Raw genomic sequence first — 24,451 nt, 5'->3', positions numbered from 1 at the left:
GTAAGGTTGGATTATTATTTGTTTTTTTTTGTGTGTTATTGTTTTGAGTTCTGTTCAGTTGACTTGAGTCGTGTTCCATTCATATAGTTAATTCCTTCCTTAACTTGTTACCTTTTAACACTATTTATAATTTGCAACGCGTGCCGTGTAAACGATCAGTGAACATTTGATCGTTACAGTTTTTATTTTGCTAAAATCTTAATTTAAAGAAAAAAAACTTTGCATTTACAAAAAATATATACTTTACTACAGTGAGTTTTTAAAAAAATTTGCTTATATTAAACAGTTTTGTGGTATCGTTATAATTGTGTTTTTAATCAAAACAAAAGAAAGACTTTCTTTGACTTTTCACATTGTTGATGTCTGTTGACATTTCTGCGCCTGTAAGAAAGTGCGTGTTTATTTTGAGTGATCGCGTGAGGGAGTGTGTGTTTTGTTGTGATTCTGCAAAGATTGTTTGTGTTTTGGTTGCTACCTGTGTTTATTGTTGTTGTTGTTATGACGAGTGAAACGTGTGTACAAAGAAATTTGGTCAAAATCTTTTTAAACCGGTTTTGAGTTACTTTAACGCAAACTAAAAAAAACAAAAAATTATTACTCAAGAGTAAAATATCCAGTTTTAGTAGGTTCAATGTATTCAAAATTCTTCGCAACAACAATAAATTACTAAAGAAAACAATAACAGCATCTGTGGTCAAGCTAAAAATAAAAGTAAATATAACAACAGCAAAAAATATGAAAATAAAACCTGTCATCTAAAACTAAATCAGCTGTTTAATAAAAAATAATAAATAAACTATTAAACATTTAAAAATATTAAAAACTGTTTAAAAGTACATAAGAAAGAACTGTTTTTTTTTTGTCTTTTGTAAATTGTAAACAAAGAATGTGCATTTTGTATATATTTTTTTTACTTAAATCAGCGTAAACGTAACAACAAAAGAAATGTATAGTCAAATTGCAAAGTAAACGTAAAAATAATCAATAAATATATTAAATAAATTATAATATATAAAAGAAATGAAATTGATAATATTTCTCAGTTTTTGTTTATACAATATTGATTTCTACTTTTACAAAAAGTATGAAAAACCTATATTTACAAAAGTGTTTATAGCCTAATTTTACATTTTGTTTTAATTTTACATTTACACTGTTTCCCTAAATAATATTGTAGTAAAAGTGCAAATTATTATTAACTACTAGTGGTACATAGTTCGCGTTGCAAGCCCTTGATTGAACATTATAGACTCTACAAGTAAAGATCTATACACTGGAAAAAATCCAGGCCTAATATATACGAAAAATGTCGTACATTGTACGAATCGTTCGTTGTTTCGCACCATGAAATTCTTTCGTAATATGTACGAAATTGTACGAAATATTTTAGTATAATACAAAATATTCTTTAAAAAATTAATTTAAATAAATTGAAAAAAGGGAATTTTGAATAAATATGGTAAAATTTACGAAATATTAATTTATTCAAACATTTTTGTTCATTTTTAAATTAAATTTTCTAATTTAAGTTCAAAATTATTCTCCACACGAATTTTCAATTTTGTTGTGAAAATAATTCGAGAATAATATTATACTTTTTCTTAAATTTTATAAAAATGTTGTATTTTTATTTTATCATAATATAATTAATATCATTATGTTTAATTTCGCTAAAATTTAGGAAAAAAATATTACGAAAGGTTTTCGTACTTTCGTAAAAATAGAAAAGGGTTTTATTAAATAACATTTCGTATTATACATGAAATTTTTGTAAATATTTGTAAAGTTGAGCATGGATTATTTTCAGTGTATATCTACTTAATTGACAGGAAATTAAAACTTTAATGCTATCTGTCCGACATATTTAAAACTTTATAGATACACATCTTAAGATCCCTGAAATTAAAATTTTGTCCTATCAGGTGCATTTCTTATTCTGAATGAAAATGCAGTTCGAGTCATACTATTTATTACAAATTTCATTACAGTTATGAATAGTTAGTTATTTTTGGTGTAGGAAAGTAAAAAAAAAAACAGTAAACAAATTTTGGTTGAATATTTCGTACATGTATGTATGTATTTCAACAAATTTCTATCAAGATGGCTGATATCTTGAAACGATTGAAAACGGTCGATTTCAATGAATGGACTTACATGGGCTAACAGGACTCATATAATGTTTTTGGTTGATATCTTGAAACGATTGATATCGATTTCAATGAATTGATGGGCTTACACAGGCCAACAAAAATTCATATAATGTCAAAATGCAAAGAGCAAGATTTAAATACCTTAAGGATTAAGAGTGCTAAATACAAATCTGTTCTAAGATTCACATTCTGATTTTGTCGTAAAACCAGAAACCATATAACAGCGGAAGATACCTCAGTTTATAAGTCCCATAGTTATCTTAACTTTCAATTTGTTTACATTAAAATAAAGGTTAAAGCTCGGTTAAATATTCACCATTCTGCAGAGATACATATTGTTGTTCCAAGCTTAAGATATCTCAAAGTATGATAAATGATTGAAAACTTTCGATGTCAATGTATTGAAGGACTTACACAGGCCAACAAAAATTCATATAATGTTGAAATCCAGAGTTTAAAGTTTAAATACCTAAAGGATTAAGGATTGCTGAATACGACTCTGTCCTCAACTGAGTGTAATTGGCCAATTAAACTCAGGTTATAAGTGAGAAAACACAATTAACAAAAACAATGATTTCGGAAGAACAAAAACCTAATATTTTAAGTAAATTGCAATTTTCTCATTTGTTTTGTTTTATTTATTATTATTTTAAATGTTAATTTAACATTTTTCCAAAATTGTCCATTTTACAAAAGTATTGTTTGCAAAAAACTGCTGTTTATTGTTTATGTTTTTGAGTGAAAACTTGGCAATACTAACAAAGTTAACTGAGCTTAAATCTAAAACTGAAAAACACAATCATCGGTTAAAGTCCGCCTAAATTTGTTCCGAGTTTAATCTAACAGCAAGTTAAGCCTAGTTTAACTGAGGAGTAAGAAACCCGGCCTGAGTATTCAAAAACAACTTTCGAAGATTAATTTTAATTTTATACTTAATCCATCACCTAAAGTTTTGCCCTTAGTTGGCTACTGAGTTTAACTTTCTGTTAACTTAAACATTTAACAGCATTTAAACAAAGACTGTATTTATCCTAAAAAAACTAGACCTTGTTGTAAAACCCAAAATATCAATTAATTAGGAAGTTGTAATACTCAAAACTTTAACATCAGGTTTTCAGTATCTTGTGTCATAAAGTTTGAGACGCTTCAACAAACCTTTATTTACAAAATTTGTTTAATCTAAACTTTTACAATTAGGATCAATTCCTAATTATTAAGTATTATAACCATTAACACTTTATTTTCTTCAACTGATAATAATTTTAAATGGAATTTTACAATATTTTTTTTTTTAAATGACGAAATTATAAAAATAAAAACTTAATTGCTATAAAAAAATTACCCAAGAAAATGAAAACTTTTTTTGTGCAGCTTATCACAAGCTATTTATTAGTTATAATTGTACTTTTTTTCTAACGATAAATTTCTTTATAATTTAGTTAGTTTGTGGTCAAGGTACAAAAATAAAATAAAAATTAAAAAAAAGTCCAAAGATCTTTAGAATTAAAATGTTGCAAAGTGGGAAAATAAAAGAAAGTTTTTTAGCAGGAAATCAAAATTATTTACATTTATCATTAGAAATTGTTTTTTCAAAACCTGATCGGGTTAAAGAACTAAAGTTAAATAATACTGAGTTTAGTAATAACTATATAGTTTAATGTATGTATCTGTACGATTACGATTATTATTAATCGTTTCAATGCCATATTATTTTAGCATAAATTTCAAAATTGAATTATTATCTAATAATGCAGCTGTTTTAAAAAGTTGGACCAGCAATTAATAGAAATTATAATGATGCAATTTGATAACAGTTTTCCTTCATTAATTGGGTTACCGGACTTTGAACATGAATCACTTTTTTTAATAATTTAAAATAATGCAATAATAGTATGTAAATATGTATGCATATAAGATCTAGTTCATACTGGAAAACTTTTAATGAGAAACTTTTGATTTTGTGTGTGAGAGTAAGAGATGGTTGACGTTTCTTCCTCTTTCTTTCACACACAAAAATCAAAAGTTTCCTAGTGTGAACCAGGTCTAAGAACTACTCACTTTAAATAGAAAACAAAGAAAAGTGGAAACATCATCATTAAAATCTGCCCCTTTTAGAAAATGGTACATTTTTAAGAGGTTATAATGTTACCTTTTATAATTGTGTAATATTTTTTTTAAATATTTTGGTAATTTTAGTCAATAATAATTTTCAAATCCTATTTACTTATATAATGACTGACTAATACAGATTTAGAATTTATTAACAGATTGTAAATAAAATAAATTTTGATAACAAACTAATAAATAGAATTTATGACAAGTGATTGACAGTAATTGATTAATGTTGAATAGGTATAAATATTTTCAGTTAAAAATTAATTAAATACAATATTTATAAATTAATTAAAAGTTTTTGCAACATTTTATAAAATTTTTTACAAACTGAACAAAATTCAAGATCTTATATATCAAAAAAACTCAAAAAGGACCTTTTTAACCCGTGATCTTAGAATTAACTAGATTTTAATTTTCAGCGGGTTCATTAGCGATTTCCATTTTGGTTCGAAAATTGGTTCATTAATGCTTCAAAAAACTAAAAATTTGGCAGGAATATTGACACGAATATAAGTATATAAAAATCTATTTTAAAACTCCAATTATTTGTTCAATTCACAATCGATGTTGTAGAGTTGTATGTCAGCAGCTGCTAAAATAGTCATAACACTGTTGTTGGTAGTTTCTATACAAAAGCTCTTTCGAATGTTGTAAGTGTTTTCAATTCTTTATTTCAGCATATAAACAAAACATTCTCTTGATTTGCGCATAAAAAACGATAAAGTGATAACACAGAAATCACAAACAGACTGCTGTTTTTGTCATTGAAAACATAAACTTATGTACTTGCTGCAAAGATCTGTTCACAATAACTGTTACTATACTTTAGTAGGTACAATATACAACTTGATTGTGAATTAAACAATTGTTTATCTTAGGACCAATCTTTAGGTGAAGGATTAGGGATTAAATGAAAATTATTCCTCAAAAGTTGTTTTTGAGTACTCAATTAGTTAATTTTGTTTGCTAGTTTAAGCGCCCAATGGAGGTGGTTTAAACTTGAGCAAGAAATGCAAAAGTGTAAACAGCTGATACAAAAAAATAATACAATTTTTATTAAAATAAACATTAAAATGTTTGATTTATCGATTAGGATTAATTATGGGGACTTTACTATATATTTTTTAGCTTTAAATTTAAGTTTTCATTAATTTTCATATTACATTTGCAATTGTCTTCTTCTTCTTTTTTATAAAACATGCATTGTTTTGGTAACAAACAGTGATGTTTTATCTGGTTTTGTATGGCAATACTGTGAAGTTCAATCTTGTGCTCAAAAACATCAAAGGGGATTAACATCAGAATCAATTTATTTTTAGATTAACTAATCTTATTATTAATTGACATTTGATTACCAACTCAAAAACCCGCTCTTAAAGATCTTTTTAAACTATAGATAAGACATAAGAGTAAATTGAAAATAGGACAAAATGAGTAATTATTGTACCATTGCACTTTTGGCAATTTTGCCAGCCCTGCATATATACAATTCCTTTGAGTTTCATTGTTTTGACATTTTCAAGCCAGGAACTAGAGTGCAGCCAACATTAACTATTTTAAATACGATCTATGGGATCCAAAATCAAATCCAAAGACACTTAAACTTCTTTTACATCCAACAAAAATTTAATGCTAAATAATCCAACAATCGGTCCGTATTGAACTAAGACAACCTTCGCCCATAATTTAAATCCTTAGAAAACAAGTTAAGTAATGAAATTTTATAATAAAAATAGGCATCTTTACCAAATTTAATTAGTTTCATAACAGACCCTATTCCACACACTCCCTTAAAAACTGGATTTCTTATCAGTTAACTTTTTCTGACAAAACTTGAGTCAACCACGAATCATTTCAAAGTACACATTTTATTTAATTAATGAATTATTTTTATTAATTATTAGCCTTTTAGTTAATAACAATTAAAATTTGAACTTTGATTTTACAATACATCAATATTATTTTTAGGAAACTGTGTATTTATAGTAATTAAATCGAAATAAAATAAATAATTTTAAATTAAAAGAAAATGCATAATATAAAGACCTAAGATTACAATTTCAATGCGTATTTCATTGTATGTATTTTTTATTAACATTTTTATTAATTAAGTGCAACAACAACAATAACAATAATTGCTGCAAAATAATATTTAATAACAAAAAGATCAAGGTACAAATCATCAACAATAATAAACAATTAAAATGCTCCTTTTTTAAACGTTTGCAATCAGTAAAAGAAATAAATCACATATACAATCACACACATCATACTCTCTTTCTTTCTTTCTCTGTCATATGTAAACAATTGTTTTCCAATAATTATTTAATCTATTTCATTTTTATTTTTGTTTGATTTGTGACGATTTCAATTGACGTTTGCTTGTTGTGTGTTTGTTTGTGTAATTAACCAGCTGTTAATGCACTTTGTTGCAGTACAACTAACAACAACTTTATTATTGTTTTTAGTTGTTTTTCTTCTTGTTCTTTTTTATGTAAAGCAATCGACTTGAACTAATAGCAGACTATTGCTGTCATTGCCTTTCTCACTAATTTACCTTTAAGAGATATTGTTTTGTTATTAATGATTTTTTAAATAACAAATGAGTATCAAAAAGGTAAATGAATTACAATTTACTCGAAAATAAATCCATAGTAAAACAGAAACAATTACACTGTTTTTAAACAGTTTACTTACTACCTGTTCGACATTTATTGTACTTTAGACAAGAATAACAAAAACGGTTGTAAAATATTTTGTATTTTTGCATACACGGTGTGTCTCTATGACCTTTAAGAGATTGTTATTGCTGATTTTTTTAAATATATAACGAAAATTTAATGTTAAAAATTGTTTATTGTATTGTAGAGTGTGACTAATTTTAGTATTAATACATTTAGAGGTGTAAATCAGTAAATTTGTTAATATTTACACTTGCAAGAAGCAAACAAAGATTTTGTTGCTATACTTTTGAACTATTAAAAATTTCCGGGAATTTAGTCTCAACACACCTTAAAAATGATATTCTCTATTACCAAACTTACATATCCTTTCATTTAGGGCGGGTTATATGGATTAAGATAATCTATATTCTTTGTTACTCTGAGATCAAAGTATTGTTTTCTAAAGGATTGTGCTGTGCTGAATGTATAAAGGGAAACCTTCATTAGGGCACAATATCTTGAAAACCTGATTGGTGTGATTGGAAAATTCTGATTTTCAGATCTAGATTTAGACTAATATTTTTAAAAATATGTATCATTGTTAAAAACCGCTTAATTTTACTAATTTAACTGCAAGTTAAAACAGGTTTAACTGATTAGTAAAGGCACGTGGTAAAGGCTCAATTAGTTTGTACATTCCGTTCCGTAAAGTAACGGTCACGGACCGGTCACGGTCAAAATAACGATTTTCGTAAACCAATAACGAATCTGCTGAATCATCTCGGGAAGAAACTAAATCGGTCTTAAGAAATCCAATCATAATAGAACAGCAAATAAAGTTAAGTTTAACTGGATAGTAATAAATCTGCCTGTGATCTAATATTTATTGGAAAAGTCAATATTTGTTGACTAAACTTTCTATTCATCATCAATTCTTAACATTTTGCAACGTCTTCATTTTTCCAACAAACGTGTCGTCGGATGTTAGATGGGTCATTTACCCACGTTTTTACAACTATAGTTTCTGTTAATGAACTTAAGTGAATAAACATTTGTTTTATCAGTTTACAAAGTGCCATGTTTAGCAATATTTTTTTTTTTATTGTCTGATTTTTACTACCTAATTTATAATGAAATGCATTATTTAAACTCAGCACGTTTGACTAAACAATCGATTAAATTTACAAGTGATTTGTAGTCATATTTCTTATACAAATTGTTATAAATTATAATTGAATCTTAATAAAATTTAATTAATACAAACATATGTATTCAATATGTTTTAAAGAAATTTATTGTTATGTTATTTTTAACAGGATATTGTTAACATTTGTAGTTTTATTTTAAATTGTTTAGTAATTATTTTGTTAGGTTTAAACTAATAGCTATATTTAGTTAGAAATTAAGTTGATCAATTAAAATAGTTAATTTTTAATTGATTAATAATATTTGTGATCATATGATCTTTATTATAATATTCTTCACATTATCTGGATTAGTTTGATCGTAACTTTTTCGAGTATCAATGGATATTGTTATATCGAATGAGGAAGTGGTTTCTAGTAGAGTTCTATAAATCGGCTTTTGAATAATCGAACAATCTACTTTTTGTCGAAAAAAGTCAAAAAGTCGAAGTTGACTATTTTGTTCCAAAAAAGTCGACTATCGTCTGTGAAAAAAGTCGAAAAGTCGACTTTGTTAATAAAAGTTGAAAAGTCGTAAAAAGTCGAAAAAAGCCGAAAAGTCGGAAAAAGTCGAAAAGTCGGAAAAGGTCGAAAAAAGTAGGAAAAAGTCGAAAAGTCAGAAAAAGGCGAAAAAAGTCGGGAAAAGTCGGCTATTTATAAAATACATATAGTCGAAAAGTCGGCTTTTAACTAAATGCAAAATGTCGAAAAGTCGACTTTTAACTAAATACAAAAAGTCGAAAAGTTGACTTTTCGTTTCAACTATAGAACCCTAGTTTCTAGACGATTGGTAGGATTTTGTTGATTTAACAAAACAGTTAATCAATATTGGTAAACAATAACTGCATTTGTAATTGCTTTTTATTACTATTCACATCTAATTAACATTAATTAAATTGAACTTTAAAACGTGTCATTACAAAACCACGTTGCTCAATAACTAATCCCTTTCTATTCTACTAATAATTAACATAATATCATCTACATAGTAATTTTGCAAAAATTATTTACAAATAAATTCCAGATTTCCTTAAAGAGTGGAAAGGGTTCGGAGATCAAATGAGAAATCACTCAAAATCTTAAACGTCAGTTAAACTATAAAGATTTACTAATTTTAAATTTAAAATGCATATTTGATTCTAAATACATAGTAATAAAAGCCAACTAAGGTCAACACTTGTTTTAAATTAGAATTTTATCTGTGTTAAAAATTGAATTTATTATAAAACATTTAAATGTTTTAAAACAATTACTCTAGAATAGAGGAATTCTTTTACAACGGAATAACAAAGTTCAGTTTAACGTAAGAAATACTGTCAACTGTAAATTAAAAACGTGTTTTTCTAAATTCATTCATTTAAAAACTTAAATGTATGTATATTTAATTAGAATTCCTATTAAAGTTGCTGATGATGTTAAGTTAGTTGCACTTTGAAATGGTTTTGCAAATTTTACGACTCTTTTCAAAGTCAAGGTTGAGTTTTATTTGTTTAGTTATTTAATTAGTTTTGCACGTTTTTAATAATAATATTTTAGTATCATATTAAAGTCTAGCTTTAAGTTTATTAAACTGTAAACAATTAAATTAGTTTGAAATGCAAATAAAAATTATACATATTCATAAAGTGAAGTAATTTACGGTAGACAATTAAGAATGTTTATTTGAAACTAATGTGTTAGACGTAAAAAATAAAAAAATATTTAAACTAAATACTTTGTATACTCTATCTATCTATCTATCTATCTATCTATCTATCTATCTATCTATCTATCTATCTATCTATCTATCTATCTATCTATCTATCTATCTATCTATCTATCTATCTATCTATCTATCTATCTATCTATCTATCTATCTATCTATCTATCTATCTATCTATCTATCTATCTATCTATCTATCTATCTATCTATCTATCTATCTATCTATCTATCTATCTATCTATCTATCTATCTATCTATCTATCTATCGATAAACTTATGAACTGAGAATATTTCCTTTACTGTTTTATATTTTTCCGATAACTGGCGACTGAGTCAAAAATAGATAAATGTACATATTTCTTTATATTCCTACTTCGTACCGTTGACGCGGACCAGCTATTTTAAAATAATTTTTACATTTTCGATAAATTCCATTTTTTCTTTTTTCTTTACAGAACACAACGAATTTTTTATATATTTTTTACACTGTTTGCCTGCCCTAGTGATAAGTTTCGCATATCGGTTGTTTAGCCGATAAAGTATTTTTTACACATGTTATCAGCCAGAGATCAATTCTTTTCTACTACGGCGCCTTCAACGGCCGCTATGGGTTTGGGTCTTGAAGTTGTCAGTGAATCGCAGCCTCCAGTTTATAACACCACAACAATGCCTTTGCTAACATCAAATGGTCACCTGGACTATAAAAATGGCGGACGTACACCCGCAAATTCACCCGTCGAAACACAGGCACCAACACTCAAATCAGAAATGGCCAAAGATAATGGACGTTTTTCGAATTTACCCACTCGTGAACCGATCGATATGGAATTTAAAAATCTATCGTTAACAGTTAATTTGGGATTTAGAAGAGGTATGTTTGTAAACTAAAATGCAATTAAGTAACCGTATGTTTTATATACAGTAAATATGAATACATGAATTATATCTAATCATTTTAAGCGCTTAGAGATTAATTCAATTGAAAATATATATTTTGCAAAAACCTTGAACTTTAAAATCGTTTCAATAACATTCAGCCTTTTTATATATAAATATTAATTATATATAATAGCAATTATATAAAAAATATTTTACAATTAAAGAAATTTTATTTAAAAGTCGAAGGGGTTCACAATATATAGAGAAATAATTAGACCTTATCGTTTATACTTTGGCACATACCTATAAAATGTTTTCTTTATTTCATATAGCATAATTAATGTATAATTAAATACTTCTAGTTTTGCCTTTAAATTAACTTAACAACAAAATGTTATCTTATCGTTTGTACTGTTAAGAAATTCCATCATCCATAATTTACCAAATGGCAGGTGAATGACGATCATAATTTCGGTGTTTTGTTTTCAAAAAAAAAAAATGTTAACTTCAAAGTATATTGTAAAATTTCAACTGATAAATACGAGTTGCTATCAAATTAATGACGGATATAAAAAATATACATAGTTCTTGTTCATAAAAAATCGTTTATTGTTTCTAGTATTAAGAAAATTGCAACTGTTAAATATTTAAGTTTAAAATAGGGCGGCTTTTTCTGATAAAGATAATCTTCATTCTTTGGTTAAACCTAGTTTAATATATGTTTTGTGTTTTTCAATAATTAATAAAATAACTTATTATATTAAACTAAGGGTGGGTTTCTTACTCCTCAGTTAAACTAGGCTTAACTTGTTGTTAGATTAAACTCGGAACAAATTTAGGCGGACTTTAACCGTGCTTTTCAGTTTTAGATTTGTTAGTATTGCCAACTTATCACTCAAAAACAAAAACAATGAACAGCTGTTTTTTGCAAAACAATACTTTTGTAAAATGGCAAATTTTGGAAAAATGTTAAATAAACATTTAATAAAACAAAATAAATCAGAAAATTGCAATTTACTTAAAATATTAAGTTTTTGTTCTTTCAAAATCATTGTATTTGTTAATTGTGTTTTTTCTATAACTTGAGTTTAACTGGTCAATTACACTCAAGTTAACTAAGATAATAAGTAACTGAAAAACACGAAACATATATTAAACCAGGTTTAACCAAAGAATGAAGATTATCTTTATCAGAAAAACTCGCCCGGAGTGTAATTGGCCAATTAAACTTAAGTTATAAGAGAGAAAACACAATCAACAAAAACAATAAAATAAAGAATTCGAAAGAAGAAAATCTTAATATTTTATGTAAATAGTAATTTTCTGTTTTCTTTTATCAATTTTATTGTTTTCTTAAGTTTTACATTTTACAAAACAGATATCTGCAAAAAAAACAGCTGTTCATTGTTTATGTTTTTGACTGAAAAGTTGGCAATACTAACAAAGTTAACTGATCTTAAATCCATAACTAAAAAAGCACAATCATATGTTAAAGTTCCCCTATATTTGTTCCGAGTTTAGTAAACAGCAAGTTTAGCCTAGTTTAACTAAGTAGTAAGAAAACCGCCCTTAGACGATCTGGCACTATGTTGAATTCATTTTTACTAAAACAAGGTAGAAAAGTTTATTGATCAGATGATTTAACTATGTCCTTCCTTAAGTCATAAGTGTAATAGGGCCCGACTGGGAGAAACTGGAAGGCTGAAATTTTCCACAATAGTTTTCTTATAAATTTATAAAGGTTAAAAATCGGACGATATTTGACCATAGTTGATCAATAATATCGCAATAAAACGATCTTACGATCCTTAAAACTAAAAAATTCTCTAACTTACTCCGAAATTTTTAACTTTGAAAAGCGTCCAAGGATTCTAAATTGAAGGTATCTACATATTTTACAGGCAGCTTGTTGTGTCTAATGATGGCAACTCTATGTCGTTGTCGGAGCAAGTGGTAAAAGCCCTTCTAATGGGTGACCTTTGAATTTTGAAAGAGACTGAGGTTAAATAACCCATACGTTTGTTCTTAGCATGGCTAATCTTGGATACCTACCACAAGAACCATTCTTTCAGGTTCCGTTTCTCCCAATTTTCAAATATTACGAAAACGTCATTAGTATTTCGTTGTCCAGTGATAATCTTCCAATTTTTAAGAGACAACACAAGCAATATCTTTGTTTCTGGTAAGACTAGCCTTAGAGTCCAGGTTGATACCTACTGTATAAAGAATTCCCTCAGGCTCCGCTTCTCTGTGAAAGATTTCCCACTTCACGGTCGATTCACGAAATTTTGGCTGACAATTATTCCCAATTTGCGATCTCTTTTTTATATAGACGGTTGGCTTTGAGAGCATTAGACAGTTCAGCTTAGCGTCTTCTTAGTATGGGAGGGATATTTCCCACCAAGTTCTTCACTACACAAGCCTACTGTTGGGTTGTCATCTTATGACCATCATACCCATCTATTGGTTAATCAGAACTTATACCTTTATTGGTTGGCCCATTAACATTTTTCGCATTGGTCTATGTTATACGATCGTTCCGGCGTCTTGGGTCCCTTGCGGTTGATTTTGACGATGTACACGCTTCACAAAAGGCTTTCATTCCCTCTCTTCTTACTGGAGTCTCCTTTGAGAAAAGTATGGCTTAGCTTTGCCAGCATGATGGAAGAGGTGGAAGTATTTTTCTCCTTGGATACTTATCCAGTCCCTCGAAAGATACGATTATTTTCCGTCAGACGTTGAAAAAGAATCCTAGGTTTGATCCAATATGATCTTCATTCACCTCTACTTTTTTCTCTATGTCATGCTACACATTTGGCGCCTTAAAAGTCACCTGTCTATGTCGACGTTTGCATGTCTTTCGACAACATATGACTATTCCCCAGATCAAGACCTGCAGTCATATCTACATTGTAGCTTTAGTATACTGATTAATTTTTCTTCTATTTCTTGCAGGAAACAAAGAAATTTTACACAATGTTTCGGGAAAATTTCCCGGTAGTCAATTAATTGCCATTATGGGACCTTCGGGAGCTGGTAAATCTACACTGTTAGATGCACTATCTGGTTTTAAGACAACCGGAGTAAATGGTTCCTTATTGGTGAATGGAAGACGTAGAGATTTGGGTAGGTCCAGTAAAAATTTAAAAAATGGATATCTCAAGAAATAAATTAATTTAAATTAAAATAATTTCAGCCACCTTCAGACGCATGTCCTGCTATATAACACAAGATGATCGTTTGCAGCCATTGCTGACCGTTAATGAAAATATGCACATTGCAGCTGATCTTAAATTAGGACCCAATGTTTCCTATGAGGAAAAAGAAGCGAGAGTAAGTTTTACAGTTATTGAGAGTTATTTCCTCTGAAGTTTTAAACAGTTTATTTGGATTTTTTAGATAGAAGATATTTTATTATTGCTGGGCTTGTATGAACACGATCAAACCATGACAAAACGATTATCGGGAGGACAAAAGAAGAGGCTTTCTATAGCAATGGAACTTATTAATAATCCAACTGTGATGTTTTTGGATGAACCTACAACGTAAGTGATGAAAATTTTAAATAAATAAAATTTCCAAATTAAAATTTATTATCTTATCTTTAAACAGAGGTCTTGACAGCAGCTCTTGTACCAAAGTTTTAGAATTATGTAAAAAACTTGCCCAACAAGGACGTACCATTATCTGTACTATCCATCAACCCACTGCCAAATTATTCCAAATTTTCGATCAAGTTTATGTTTTAGCTGCTGGTAATTGTGTCTACCAGGGCAGTACCGAAAGATTGGTGCCATTTTTACAAACTGTCGATTTACCTTGCCCCATGTATCATAATCCAGCCGATTACAGTAAGTTTAAGGAAAATTTTATTAATAGAAATTATTTTAATCAATAAATTTGTTTACAATTTTAGTCATAGAATTAGCCTGTGGTGAATATGGCCAGGATAAGGTGGAAACCTTAATATCTGCCTCGGAAAATGGCAATTGTTTAACATGGTTCAATAATCCCGATAGTATATTAAAATCCGAGGAACTAATGCGTAAATATCCCATACCGAAAAAGACAAAGAAACGTTCCTTGGAAGATACTAGTTTTTTCAATCAACTATCGGTGCTTATGCATCGTGGTTATATCAAAGCTAAACGTGATACTACTTTAACACATTTACGAATTGGTGTCAATGTTTTTGTGGCCATTATATTGGGTGCCGTGTATGCCAATTCGGGCAAAGAGGGTTCTCGTGTTATAGACAATTATAATTTATTATTTGCGATATTAATTCATCATTCCATGACAACTATGATGTTGACAGTCTTAACATGTAAGTTTTGAGAAAGATATATGTGGTATATGCACAATTGGGACGAACGACGAACTAGTCGAAAAAAAAATTGTTGCGTTAATTCGTCGAATGGAACGGAACACAATCAAATTATTCGTACTGCGAATTCGTTTCAAAATTTGTTTGTTCGAAATTGGAAAAAGTAAGCAAAAGGAACTAAAATTATATTTTTTGTGAATCTCCATGATTTTGAGATAACAGCTTTAAAATTTGTTCGAACATTATTTCGAAATTAGAAAATGAAAGAAATTGATTCGAATAGAACTAAAATTATATTTTTGTTAATATCCCCAATTTTGAGATTATTTTAACAGATTCAAAATTTTTTCGCACATTACTTCGAATTTTCGAACTTGATTTTAAATATTCCAACATAGCATTGTAATGTCATCATGTGTACTCCAAACTGCTAAATTTCAGACAATTCGGGCCATCAGAACTGGTTTTAATGGCTTTAAAAAATTTTCGAACTTAAGTTCGAATTTTCGAAAAATTTATTTTTAGTTTTTATGACCCATAAAAGATTTTTCGAACATAACTTCGAATTTTCGAATATAATTTCGAATATTCCGATAGTTCTTTCCTGGGGAAAAAACTTTCGTTGATACAGCTGTCGCTGGGTTGACAATCTTTGACCGAGTGTAACTCGGGTCGTTCCGGAGCGTAGATCCAATTGTCGTGGGAACGATATTGTATTGTCATTAGCTGTACTCATGACCGACAAATTTCAGAAAATTCGGGCTTCCAGAATTGGTCTTAAAACAATTTTCCCCAATAAATTCGTCGTTCGTCTGCGTAAGAAATAGAAATATCGCACCTATCGCACAGTTCGTTACGTAAGACGAATTTCGTCATACTCACTGATTGTGCGTATTTTCATATTCTTTAGTATGTTCTATATCTGACGACGAAAATTCGTTCCGAAAAATTCGTCGTTCGTCCCAATTGTGCGTATAGCAATAGAGATTTTTTTCGAGAAATCTGATTTTTAAGTTTTGGTTTATTATAATTTTTTTGATATATTTACAGTCCCCATTGAAATGTCTATATTATTGAAGGAACATTTTAATCGTTGGTATTCTTTAAAAGCCTATTATACATCAATCACTTTGCTAGATCTTCCCATATCGGTAAGAACTTTAAAACTCCGTTTAATTAATAATTTTTAAACGAAAATATTTGACTTTTATTTATAGATTGTTGGCAGTTTATTATTTACCATTATTATTTATCTATGGAGTTATCAGCCCATGGAATGGTTTAGATTTTGGATGTTCTTTGCCATTAGTGTTCTTACCGTATTTGTGGGTCAAAGTTTTGGTCTAATGATCGGTGCCTGGTTCGATGTAGTGAATGGTACTTTCTTGGCTCCTGTCCTAACCATACCCATGATGATGTTTGCTGGTTTTGGTGTAACACTACGTGATATGCCCGGCTATTTACAATGGGGCAGTCATATTTCTTATCTGCGCTATGGTTTAGAGGGTTTTGTAGGTGCCATTTGGGGTGAAAATCGTGGTACATTGGAGTGTGAAGAAGCACCCTACTGCCATTATCGGTAAGTCTTGATAATACCTATTTATAATAAAATGGTTAAAATTTTGAATTGTATTTTTCTTTCTCAGTTATCCCCGTAAATTTTTGGAAGAAATTACCATGCGTGGCGATCAGTTTTGGAATGATATTATTGCTTTGTGCATAATTGTTCTGATATTTAGAATAGCTTCATTTGTTATACTTAGGGCCAAAATTAAGTCGGTTAAGTAAATAGTTCTTTTTTTACATTTAATTTGTTGTGTGCAATAAAATAATTAATGCAATGCTAAAGTGTACATATGTAATTATGTATGTATGTAGTTTAAATTTATTTTTTTTATAATTATCTTAATTTTATTACATTTTTTTTAAATTAAATTTTTGTTTTTATTTTGTGTATTTGTATTTTTTTACTTTTAATAATCTTTTTATTAGTCATTATTATAATTATTTTAATTACGAAATTGTTTTTATTAAATTTAAAGAAAAATATATATTTAAAACATAATTAAATTTGTACGTACTTGACGTAATTTACAAAAACGTTCATTAAGACTGACAGAGTTTTAACAAATAAATGTTTTGTGAACGTGTAATTAAATAAAAATTGTATGTTTGTATTATTTTTTAAAATAAAATTGCAAAAATAATTGAAATTTTTATTCACCCTTCACCTTTGTGAGAAGGGTATATATTCTGGATCCTTATAGATAGCGGAGTCGATAAAGCCATGTCCGTCTGTCTGTCCGTCTGTCTGTCTGTCCGTCTGTCTGTTGAAATCAGTTTTTAGAGGTCCCCAGATATCGGCGAGATCCGAAGCTTCAATAATTCAGTTAGACATGCTTTCGAGAAGATCGCTATATATAATCAGCAAAATCGGTCTATAAATAACGGAGATATGAGCAAAAATCCGAGACAACCTATGAAAATTTCATCAAAAAGTTACATATTTTTCATGCTTTGTTAAAAAAGCAACAACAACACTGTGAATTGGATAAAGATGTACATGTGCGTGTGTAGATGTATTTGGTTTTATTCAGCTGTGTATTTTTTTTTGTATGTTTCGATGCTGTTCGAACAGATATCTGTTCTCACGATGGTAAAGGGTATAACAAGAACAAGGAGATAAAGCAGTGATATGTTGGTAATACAGCTCATATTTGTTTGAGGGTGGTAATACAGTTTGACGGTGGTATTACAGTACAACGGTTAATATTTCTTTCTGCTACAGTTTATATTTGTTTGTGTGTATGTTATGTGTGACATGTGTGCAGAAATACAAAATAAATAAAAACTGTTTTTAAAACATACTTGGTGAAGGGTATATAAGATTCGGCTCAGCCGAATATAGAAATATTACTTGTTTTTGTTTCAATTCGAATATTTGCTTACATTTTTAGTGATGTCATAAGACTTTTTTGAGGAGAGTTTTTCTTTGTCTATATATTTGTTTTTAAAAAGAAAAACGTTAAAATATAAACGTGTTTAATATACAATTAATAAATCAACCATAAATTTTAGATTGTTTCATTGAAAAAAATGTATGAACGTTTTGTTTACGTTTTTTTTCTTAAGGGCTAATCTTTAGGTGAATGATTAGGTATTAAATTAAAATTAATCAACGAAAGTTGTTTTTGAGTACTCAATTAGTTAATTTTGTTTGCTAGTTTAAGCCCCCATTGAAGGTTTATTAAACTTCAGCAAGAAATGCAAAAGTATAAACAGCTGATGCAAAAACATTTATGAAATTTTTTCTAAAATAAACATTAAGGGCGGGTTTCTTACTACTCAGTTAAACTAGGCTTAACTTACTGTTAGATTAAACTCGGAACAAATTTGGGCGGACTTTAACCGATGATTGTGTTTTTTAGTTTTGAATTTAAGTTCAGTTAACTTTGTTATTATTACCAACTTTTCACTCAAAAACATAAACGATGAACAGCTGTTTTTTGCAAATAATACTTTTGTAAAATAAAAAATTTCAGTTGTAATTCAGGTCTGAGTTGGTGAACAGGTTATGTTTTTATCTGGTGGACTCACGACATAGCCTGGTGGAGACCATTTAAACTCAAATATATACTGGTAGAGACCATTAAAACTCTAAAACTTATTTCTGGTGGAGACCAACAATACTATTGATGAAATTAAGTCCGGATGCTCTAACTTCCTATATGAAATCAGAAAATTGCAATTTACTTAAAATATTAAGTTTTTGTTCTTCCGAAATCATTGTTTTATCGTTTTTGTTAATTGAGTTTTTTCACTTATAGCTTGAGTTTAATTGGCCAATTACACTCAGTTAAACTAAGATAAGAAGTAACTTTACTCATAACTGAAAAACACGAAACATATATTAAACCAGGTTTAACCAAAGAATGAAGATTATCTTTATCAGAAAAACTTGCCCTTAAACTAAGATAATATGTAACTTTACTGATAACTGAGAAACACGAAACATATATTAAACCAGGTTTAACCAAAGAATGAAGATTATCTTTATCAGAAAAACTCGCCCTTAGAACTTCAAAAATGGCTCTTTTTCACATTTTTTGCACTTAAAAAGTAAGTTGACGAAGTGGTAGGCGAAAACTAGTGTTCGTATATTTGTACTCTATGAACTATAACGACATGGAATTGATTTTATTTTTCTTCACTTTTGTATCACAGTGTTATTAATTGGCATTTGTTTGCCAAATAAAGAACCCGCTCTCAGAGAAATCTTTTACACCAAAAAAGACAGTATTTCATATTTCGGAATATTTTTATAACATTTTTGCCAAAAAAGTGATTTGTCACTTTAATAGTGCAAGTTTATATGCCGATGTTTGCAACACCCAAAAATATAGGTCCCATACTAACCTTAAGGAATACCAATCGGATCAGAATCACTTTCAGTCGATTTAAGTAGGATAGTTTAATGATACATTTCTCTGGATACGTAGCCCTGAATATGTTTATGTATCTCTTTAAAAATCGACATTCATTTGACCCTAGCCCTAACACAAAATCACCTTTAGAATATGACTTGATAGTCGGCCATGTTCGTCTATACATTCATACTTGTTTTCGTTATAAGACCTTTAAAGAGCGTTTGGGTCATGACTCAGGAACCAAGCTCTCAAGAATTTCTTGATAGTGGATATGACGAGTTAATTGTAATTAATTTTTTTATGTTATTGATAATTAATAATTTCAAATTAAATAAAATATTATAAAAACAAACAAGCAGGATGTTAACTATATAAGATCGTTATATTAAGTTTATTTTACCAGGTACTCAATACAAAATATAACATAAAAACAAATTTCGAACTACTAATAGCTATTTAATTTACTTTATGCCTTAATACTACTCTTTGTTGGTTCTTTAATATCTGCATCGGATTCAGAGCACTCTATTAAAGCATTCTTTAAAGATTCCGAATCAAGAGCACTTGATAAAGAAAGCTAAAAGAAAAAAAATTAAAAAAAAACAAGTTAATGAAATAACAATAAAATGTTACATCTAATAAACAAACTTACCAATTTAACTTTATGACCCAAAGATTCCAAAAGACGTAATTTTAATCTTAGAATAGCTACAGGTTCCTTAGAGAAATGTAATGTTTGTGTTGGTGTCATAAACTCTAGAAATACTTGATTGTGGGAGGGTGCAGCTAATTTCACATGAATACCTGGTATATTAATACCATTGATGGGATAAGAAATATTGGCGGATGTTACAAATTCCTCTTTTAATAACTGGCTTATAATATCTTGATATGGTATATCTTGGTTGTTGAAAAGATATGAGTGAACTTTAGCTTTAAGATTAAAAGCTTCAAAGCCTTTGATCACTGTTGCACACCAGTCTGGTTCTTCTATTTGTGCCGCAGACAATAGAACGGTAAAACGACTTTCTACTTTTGGTTGTTGACGTTTAACGGTAGATTCGGATTTCAATTGTACAGCTGCTTGTAAAAGTTCTTTCGTTTTGTAGCCCAAAGTCCAAAGACATAAACAACATTCTACTAGTTGGTCGGTGAAGTAATTAAATTCTTTGGTGTTAAGTTTGTCTAGCAGGCTGTTTTCTATAGTTCTAAATTGTATTGAAGACAAACTACAATTCAATTGGGCACAAGACCATAAAAATGTAGCAATATCTTTGCCTCTAATTGTGGCGCTATGGCCTGCAGTTCTTCTGCGAGAAAGGGTAATTTGTTCGGTAATTGCTTCTATTAGAGGTTGTGTACACTCCTTACTGTCCCATAGATTTTCAGCCAGATAAGCAAATAGATGTACTTGCCCCCTGGCTTGTAATTGTTGCAATTTCTGTGTATCCTGACAAATATTAGCAATATATTCACACACTATGGGAGAATGCAGACGTTGCAGACGCATGGATTTAATAAAACTAACTAATAGAGCATCATTGCCATTTGAGGTGTTTGAAATGTCCAGCACTTCTTTTAATAAACGTTGATTGAACTCATCACTTTTTATTACGTTAGAGGTCTTATAGGCAGCATTACTAACCAAAGCCATATCTACGGTACTCATTTCCTTCATATAATCACTTAAACGAGACTCCATGAGAGATTTTAACAATTTATTAACATTGTATTTTGTTTGTTTCTTACTTAGACCCATGTAGAAACACAATTGTACAAACTGTTCCTTGGATTTGTTGGTATCCTTTTCGAATTCTTCATACAAACGTTGCATAGCACGACCATAGAAATCCAAACGTGTCATCCAATTCGGTATGAGGAACAGAAAAGAATACAATGTTCTCAATATTGTGTCAGCACTCATGTCGTCAACATTATGCAAAGCATGACTATCTAGTAGATTAAGTATGATGGCGAATTTATTCGGATCAGCATTGGAACGATAGGTAAAAGCATAAATGATGACAGCCGCTAATTGTTCCTTGGGTGTATTTCTTAATTCTTTTTCAAAATATCTCATATCACTTACAGGAAAATAATCGGAATATTTCACATCGCTGGGAACTTGTTCACATATCTTTTGACGCTCCTGGGCAACATGTTTGGCAAAACGTGTTATTAGAGTACCGGCTTCATCTGATGTTTCATAAAGAATATCTTTTACAGAAAATGAAGCGTATTTTTGAGCCGCTAAGATTCGAAAAGTTTGTTTTAAAGACTGACATCTCCACAAAGTTTTGGTACAAATATTTAACATGACTTTTTTATTTAAAAATTATCGTTTTATGTAATTTTTCGTAAATTTCTATTAAAATCTGGGGGAATGTCTATCTGCTGCACATGATAGACAAAAACAAAAAACTAACGGTGACATGCAGAGCCCTGCGCCGACAAATATTAACGGCGGCCGACCGCTCCTCATAATTTTATTTTTCATAAATGTATGTTTCGGTTCCGAAAAGTGTTTTTTTTTTTCGTCGACTTCGACATATGAAAGCGATTTTATGTGCATTCAGTCATTTTCTGAAGAAGATTTCATATGGGTTTAGGGTGAATTATGCTTCGATCGTCATAAAGAACGAAAAAGTACCAGAAATTTCATGTTTCCAAGACCTGTTTCACACTAGGAAACTTTTGTTCAGAAACTTTTGATTTTGTGAGTGAGAGAAGGAGATGGTTGATATTTCTTTCTCTTTCTCTCACACATAAAAATCAGAAGTTTCCCAAAAAAGTTTCCTAGTGTGGACCGGCTCTAAGTTCAATATTATAGAAAATATTTAGAAAATTCAAAAAGTGCCAGTGAAAAAACGAAAAAGTACCAGAAATACTTCAGTTTAAATTTTCATTCACTCAAGTCCCTGATTGCTTAGTTTTATGTTTTTAGGTTCATTATAATAGAAAATTCAAATAGCACCAATTGAAGAACGAAAAAGTACCAAAAAGTCCCGTTTTATGTGTTCTCACTTACTCCATGTCTATAAGGTTCAATATTAAAGAAAATTCAAAAAGTACCTTTTGAAGAACGAAAAAGTACAAAAAGTCCCCATCTATATGTTATCACATAATCCGGGCTGCACATTCCTAATTTCATGTTTCTAGGTTCAATATTATGAAAAATTCAAAAAGTACCAGTTGAAGAACGAAAAAGTACCAAAATGTCCCCTTTTATATGTTATCACTTAATCCGGGCTGTACATTCTTAATTTCATGTTTCTAGGTTCAATATTATAAAAAATTCTAAGAACGAAAATGTACTAAAAAGTCCCTTTTTATAGATTATAATTTACTCCGGGCTTTACATGTTTATTTTTATCTTTCTAGGTTTAATTTTATAAAAAAACTCGAAAAGTACCAGTCGAAGTACGATAAAGTTCCCCTTTTATAGTTTCTCATTTACTCCAGGCTCTATGTGCTTAATTTCATGTTTCTAGGTTCAAATTTCGTAGCAAGCTCAAAAAGTACCAGTCAAATAACGAAAAAGTACCAAAAAGTGCCATTTTATAGATTATTTACTTCGGGCTCTACGTGTATAATTTAATGTTTCTATGTTCAATTTAGATATGGTTCACATTAGGAAACTTTTTTGGGAAACTTTTGATTTTTGTGTGTGAGAGAAAGAGAAATAAATATCAACCATCTCTTTCTCTCACACACAAAATCAAAAGTTTCTCAACAAAAGTTTACTAGTGTGAACCAGGTCTTAATAGAAAACTCAAAAAGTACCTTCTGAAGAACGAAAAAGTACCCTTTTTGGGGACCTCACTTTATCCGGGCTTTACATGCTTAATTTCACGTTTCTAGGTTCATGATAATACAAAAATGTACCTTTTGAGGAACCAAAAAGTCCCCTTTTATAGGTTCTCACTTATGCTTTCATGTTTCTAGGTTTAATATTATAGAACATTCAAAAGTTTCTTTTGAAGAACGAAAAATTCTCAAGTGCTTATTTACATGTTTCTAAGTTCTAAGTCAAAAAAGTACCAGTCGAAGTACGATAAAGTACCAATAAGTCCCATTTTATAGATTCTCATTTACTCCGGACTCTGCTTGCTTAATTTCATGTTTCTAGGTTAAATTTTATAGAAAACTCAAAAAGTACTTTTGTAGAACGAAAAAGTTCCGAAAAGTCCCTTAATTATTAATTTCATGTTTCGATTTCAATATCATATAAAACTCAAAAAGTACCAGTTGTAGAATGAAAAATTACCAAAAAATATCACTTGGTATCTGTTTTCCAAATAACACCTCATTAGCATATTTAGTGTTTCTAGGTCGAAAAATTTTAAATAAATTGGATCATTGCGTTTGAATGAAATCAAATTTCATGTTTTTACCCCTTTTGGTACTTTTTTCCTCCCCATTAACGAAATAAAAATTCTGTTCCAAAAAGTTGCAACATCGTATTGGAAGCCCGTTATTATGTATTCATATGTATAAGGTAGATCTGTTCCACACTAGGAAACTTTTGTTAAGAAACTTTTTGTTAATTCTCTTTTGAAGTTTCCTTGATGTCAACACATAGAAACTTTTGTTTCAGAAACTACGTATTAATTGCATTGATTTGTTTTTATACGAATGAGATGAATAACAAAACAAAACAAGTTTCCGAGTACGGGAAACTCCGTACCGTGAGAGAGATGAATGATATTCCTTCTCTTTCTCTCTCATGCAAAATTAAAAGTTTCCTAGTGTGGACCGGCAGTATATATAAGTTACCGCCGGAAATTTTTTTGTGTGTGAAAGAAATATCAACCATCTCTTTCTCTCACACACAAAATCAAGTTTCTCAACAAAAGTTTACTAGTGTGAACCAGGTCTTAATAAACCAACAATGTTTTATAAAAAAGTAGCAAAAGGTACAATTTTCGCTCCTTAAACGTCCGAATATCCAAAAAGTACTAAAATCATATTTTTTTTTCGTCAAGTTATGAAGGATTCAAAAAT

The 24,451-nt window shown here is 29.3% G+C and overlaps 2 protein-coding genes and 1 long non-coding RNA gene across 6 annotated transcripts in view; 1 reads left to right on the top strand and 2 right to left on the bottom strand.

Annotated features, from left to right (window-relative positions):
- Positions 1–218, bottom strand: part of LOC124421346 — a 4,310-nt gene extending 4,092 nt beyond the window's left edge. The window contains exon 1 of one of the 2 annotated variants that reach the window (XR_006941594.1): positions 112–218. This is a non-coding gene — a long non-coding RNA (uncharacterized LOC124421346). Of the gene's footprint in view, positions 65–111 lie in introns of those variants that run through there. The other variant, XR_006941593.1, reaches the window with a different exon arrangement.
- The window catches only part of LOC111688411 (ATP-binding cassette sub-family G member 4), a 17,030-nt gene extending 121 nt beyond the window's left edge, over positions 1–16,909 (top strand). Inside the window, exons 1-10 of one of the 3 annotated variants that reach the window (XM_023450919.2) lie at positions 113–251; positions 10,270–10,685; positions 13,649–13,819; positions 13,890–14,026; positions 14,093–14,238; positions 14,306–14,544; positions 14,610–15,020; positions 16,071–16,171; positions 16,238–16,599; positions 16,667–16,909. In XM_023450919.2, coding sequence (XP_023306687.1) covers positions 10,367–10,685; positions 13,649–13,819; positions 13,890–14,026; positions 14,093–14,238; positions 14,306–14,544; positions 14,610–15,020; positions 16,071–16,171; positions 16,238–16,599; positions 16,667–16,808 — 2,028 coding nt within the window. In that variant the 5' untranslated portion in view covers positions 113–251; positions 10,270–10,366 and the 3' untranslated portion in view covers positions 16,809–16,909. Of the gene's footprint in view, positions 1–112; positions 252–477; positions 712–10,269; positions 10,686–13,648; positions 13,820–13,889; positions 14,027–14,092; positions 14,239–14,305; positions 14,545–14,609; positions 15,021–16,070; positions 16,172–16,237; positions 16,600–16,666 lie in introns of those variants that run through there. The other 2 variants (XM_046956370.1, XM_023450918.2) reach the window with 2 other exon arrangements.
- Positions 16,910–19,810: 2,901 nt separating this feature from the next.
- Positions 19,811–21,886, bottom strand: LOC111688413. The gene is made up of 2 exons (XM_023450920.2): positions 20,100–21,886; positions 19,811–20,024 (listed from the first exon to the last, which is right to left on the bottom strand). The coding sequence occupies exons 1-2, from the start codon at positions 21,762–21,764 to the stop codon at positions 19,914–19,916; spliced, it is 1,776 nt and encodes a 591-aa protein (XP_023306688.2). The 5' UTR covers positions 21,765–21,886; the 3' UTR covers positions 19,811–19,913.
- Between the last annotated feature and the right edge of the window lie 2,565 nt (positions 21,887–24,451).

The sequence above is a fragment of the Lucilia cuprina genome, chromosome 2 (genome assembly GCF_022045245.1).
Source record: "Lucilia cuprina isolate Lc7/37 chromosome 2, ASM2204524v1, whole genome shotgun sequence".
Taxonomy (NCBI): Eukaryota; Metazoa; Arthropoda; class Insecta; order Diptera; family Calliphoridae; genus Lucilia; species Lucilia cuprina.
Note: the sequence above shows the minus strand (reverse complement) of the source record. Positions and strands in the feature narration are given on the sequence as shown.

What these genes read in the sequence shown, in the direction of transcription:
- LOC111688413 (XM_023450920.2), bottom strand. Translation starts at nt 21,764, where the DNA reads ATGTTAAATATTTGTACCAAAACTTTGTGGAGATGTCAGTCTTTAAAA. An exon ending in TGGGTCATAAAGTTAAATTG is followed by an intron (nt 20,025 to 20,099) that starts GTAAGTTTGTTT and finishes TTTTTCTTTTAG; the next exon opens with CTTTCTTTATCAAGTGCTCT.